The 4,068-nt window shown below is 40.1% G+C and overlaps 1 protein-coding gene across 1 annotated transcript; it reads right to left on the bottom strand.

Moving 5' to 3' along the window:
- Positions 1-1,825: 1,825 nt before the first annotated feature.
- Positions 1,826-2,934, bottom strand: LOC106325671 (protein ENHANCED DISEASE RESISTANCE 2-like). The gene has a single exon (XM_013763732.1). It carries the CDS (start codon positions 2,832-2,834, stop codon positions 1,938-1,940), a length of 897 nt encoding a protein of 298 aa, XP_013619186.1. The 5' UTR covers positions 2,835-2,934; the 3' UTR covers positions 1,826-1,937.
- Between the last annotated feature and the right edge of the window lie 1,134 nt (positions 2,935-4,068).

Genomic DNA, 4,068 nt, shown 5'->3' with positions numbered 1-4,068 from the left:
TGTGTCTTCAAAATCCCGCAGGTTAAGCTCATCCCGCTTTCGACCCGTCCCGCTTTCGACCTGTCCCGCTTTCGACCCGTCCCGCGAGGCCCGTAATTTTGCGGGCTTACCAAATGGAGGCACAATCCCGCCCCGCAGCAAGCCTTTACGGGCCAGGCCCGCGGTCCAGGTCCTTGATTGCCATCCCTACATTTAACAGAGGGGCTGCTTAGTTTTTTAATTAGAGGCCTAATTTTTTTAAGTTTTTTTTTTCCGTCGATAATTTTATTAAAAAGGAAACGGGCCAAGCCCATGGCCAAAGCCCAAGTGCAAGCGTACTGAAACAAAAGCCCATAATACAAACCGGGCAATTACAACGAACAGGCCAAAGCCAAAAGGGAAAGCACGGCCCAACCGGCCCAATACACAAGTAGTAGGTAGACCGCCTTGTCTAAGCTCTGGTGGTCTCTACCGCTGGAGGGAAGATGCGGTCGCAAGAGGAGTGGGTGTGGTGGGCCTGTCGTATGGTCAGTTGTGATCCGGTTCCCGGGAGACAGAGGCTTGCACAGATCTGTCGACGCCAGTTTTATCTCCGAGGGGTGGAGGCTTCGACAGCTCCGCCGTCAACGGTCAAGTTTCCGGGATGTGAAGGTATGTTCTTCCTTACGTCGCCGGCTGTGGTGGTCCGTTACTTTGGACTTTGGTTCCTTTATGTGTGTGAGCTGTTTGGCTCGCGGTTAAGTGGGTATAATTGGATCTTGGATCTCAATCGGATGAGGAATCGTTGACATCGGTATACTCTCTCCGAGTAGAAGAAGGAAAAGCTTCGATGATAGCTGTGCTTCTAGTCGGGAGCTCTGCATGTTTTGAGTTCCGGCGAAGCTAAGGGAAAAAGTGTGGTGTTTCTCCGCCGTCTGTCCAAAGTGTTTGGTGGTGCAAAGTCGGAGATGATCTCACGTGGTCGATGAACTCTCCGGCGTGAAGACTTGGCTGCGGAGAACAACTACGGAGGTGTGGAGGCTCTGCAGGTTAGGAGCTCCGCCGAAAAATGGTGTCGGTGGCAGTCTCGATTCGGCGCGACTAGGGCGAACTGCCCTCGTTTGTTTTTAAGTTTTTGTAAAGATATATTTTCAACTTTGATTTTCTTTTGTTGTTGAATAAGGAAACTAACTTCTGTTTCATATATTTTCATAATTGGTATTATTATTGAAATTTTCATATTTTTTTTAAGTTATATGCGTTTCAAAAATACTTACAAAATTATAAGAAAAATCCAAAATAATGTTTTTGCCCGGGTGCCTAAAAATGTTTTGAGCCTGCCTTGCATTTACAAAGTCTTTCTAATTTTGTCTGCGATGGAGAAACAAATTCACTATGTTCAAGTGAAACACGAGTATATTATTAAATATATTTTTTTTTTAAAAGAGAGAGTATATATTATATAAATAAAAAGAAATTTTCTAGGATAACATTTTTTAAGTTTTTATCACAAAAATAATTATCAATGAAAAAAATGACCAAAATAAGTTTTATTAAAAGGTAAAAGTACATTTTTACCATAGGCTTAACTAATCTAAACTTAGGATTTAGAGTTAAAGACTTTGAGGATAAGATTTCAAACTTCAAAAAAAATATTAAAAAAAATTTTAGGATTATTTTGGCGACAAAAATTTAAAAAATGATATCGGAGAAAATTGCCATATTATAAAACCAAAAAGAAATGAACCGTGACTTTACTTTTTCTTTTGTTTTTGGATCTTGACTTTACTTTTATTCATTTTTGTATCAAGATTGATGGAATATTTATTCAAAGACACAAAAAATAAATAAATAAATAAGACAGCGAATATTGCTTAAATATTGAAAAGTCAAACAAACAAAAATAAAGTTTGTTGACAAAAGAAAAAAACAAAAATAAAGTTTTAACAGTATTGAGATCGGATCTAGTAATCGTTGACCTAGGTTGGTTCCTTGTTGACATTCAGTTCGTGTCCTCGTCGTGGGTGGCTTGCTTCCACCGAACCCAACATTCCACACGGTTCCAATGTCTGCTCTCCGACCACAAACGCCGACGACAAATCCATATGACACAATCTAACAGCTCCGATCAGTCTCTCCGGCAGCTCATCCTCCGTTTGCGCCTCAATAACCAAGCCAACGTCGACAACAAAGCTCTTGGTGTACCCCAACAGAAGCCGTACAACCGCCGACATGATAGCCGAGCTACCTGTATCAACATCGACCTCAAAGTAGTTAGACCCTTTGTGGTAGTTACACTTCACGGTCTTACCGACAAGGAACGCCCCGAACTGCCCTGCCGCCGCTTTAACAACCCAAGGACCTTTCACGACTTGGCTCACTAACTTGAATCTTTGGTTACGGAAAGAATCGTCTCCGTCGATGAAACGTTGGAGGGGGGAGTCTAAGGGAAGAGGCTCTTCCGTGGCGAAGTATAACACCATGTGGTAGTGTTCCTTGCCTGAGACTTCGAAGTTCACCGCGAAGATGAAGCTGTTTTGGGACTGGGCTTCCCTGAGCGCGTGGGCCACACGGTTGTCGGGACGAGACATGATGTTGTCGAGTTTTGTAGTGGATTTGAGCCAGTCCACACCGGCGGGAGAGAGGAGGTAATCTCCGCCGGGAGATTTCTGTTTGTTCGTGAAGTAGTTAGAGGAGCGGAGAGAGAAGACGTTGCCTGGAGGCGAGGCCCAGCCGTTGGTTCCGATATGGAGATCTACTTGGCGGAATGATCCACCATTGATGGTCTCGGTTGTCCATTCCGGTACGGCGGATGTTGATCCGGTTACGGCCAGTTTGGTGTTATTAGTTCCCGCGGAGCTTTCGGTTTGGTTCATGATGTGTCTCTATGATTCTCTTATTCGTTGTCCTTCTCTTTGGTTGGCTGCTCCGAGTATGATGGGGTTTATAAAATAACATGGAAATGGACCAATAGTTTCTGGCTTTTAATGTAAATAAATTATTTATTTTTCTTGTCTGATGTTAATGTTACCATCATAAATATGAGAAGTAGACCACAACAATACTACTCCGTATGTATATAATATAATTTCTATACAGGCGAGTTTTTAATCCATCTTTCATTTTCAAATATTTCCTAAATTGATACTATAACATTGGTACGTAGTTGGTGGCGGCAAACTTTTGTCTATTTATACCAGTATATTAAATCAATAAAGGTGACAGAACATCCCAAAGATGCTGGGATATAAAGAAAATGGAAATGGGCTTTTTGGTAGTTTCGTAATCAGCTATAGAAGTAGTGGTGACAAGATCTATTTTAACCAACATCACTCAGACACGCACCTAAAGAAGCAATACTAGGTTAAACCAAAGCTTGTTCTGTTCCTTTGGTGGCCGACTGATTTTTAAGATAGTTTTGATTTTTTGTATACTCAGGGACGGTTTTACCCTTTCGACTCAATCAAAGTCTCTTTACATATGAAATGAAAGATATGGGAAATGCTGAAATTTAGGAGACTGCATACTGTACATAATAACTCAAGACTTTAATTACAGATCTACAAATTAGCTATGGAGATTGGAGAATAAAAAGAGAAAAGTCAGAAGTATTTAATGATGTCGTGAGTGTTAGAGCATTTGGAATATCCCCGCATTGGGATCTTTGGCAATTGTTTAATATATTTTTTTTTGTTTTTTTTGTTTGAAAAGTAAAGTATTCGAGTCCAAAAAGCTCGTCGAATGGTGATCCCGAAGACGGAGTCTTTAACAATAAAATATTATTATTTTTTTAAAAAAAAATTGAAATTAAAAATTTATTAATTGCATAATTAAAATAAAAGGTACAAGGATTCAATTTAAAGATACAAGGATTAAAAGATACAAGGTTTAAATATAAAAATACTAATTATTAATCTTCATCGCCAAATTTATTCCAAATGTTTTCGATCAAATCATTCTTCAATCGTTCATGAGTTTGCCTATCACGAAGATCATTTCGGTTGGGAAATATATTATTGAGAATTGTCGGGATTTCGTTTAGTGTAGGGTTTGCGTTTAGGACCTCCGAAGTTCTGGAAGATGCTCCTTCTTCAAATTCTGAAATATCGT

Source organism: Brassica oleracea, chromosome C2, assembly GCF_000695525.1.
Source record: "Brassica oleracea var. oleracea cultivar TO1000 chromosome C2, BOL, whole genome shotgun sequence".
Classification (NCBI taxonomy): domain Eukaryota; kingdom Viridiplantae; phylum Streptophyta; class Magnoliopsida; order Brassicales; family Brassicaceae; genus Brassica; species Brassica oleracea.
Note: the sequence above shows the minus strand (reverse complement) of the source record. Positions and strands in the feature narration are given on the sequence as shown.

What these genes read in the sequence shown, in the direction of transcription:
- LOC106325671 (XM_013763732.1), bottom strand. Translation starts at nt 2,834, where the DNA reads ATGAACCAAACCGAAAGCTCCGCGGGAACTAATAACACCAAACTGGCC.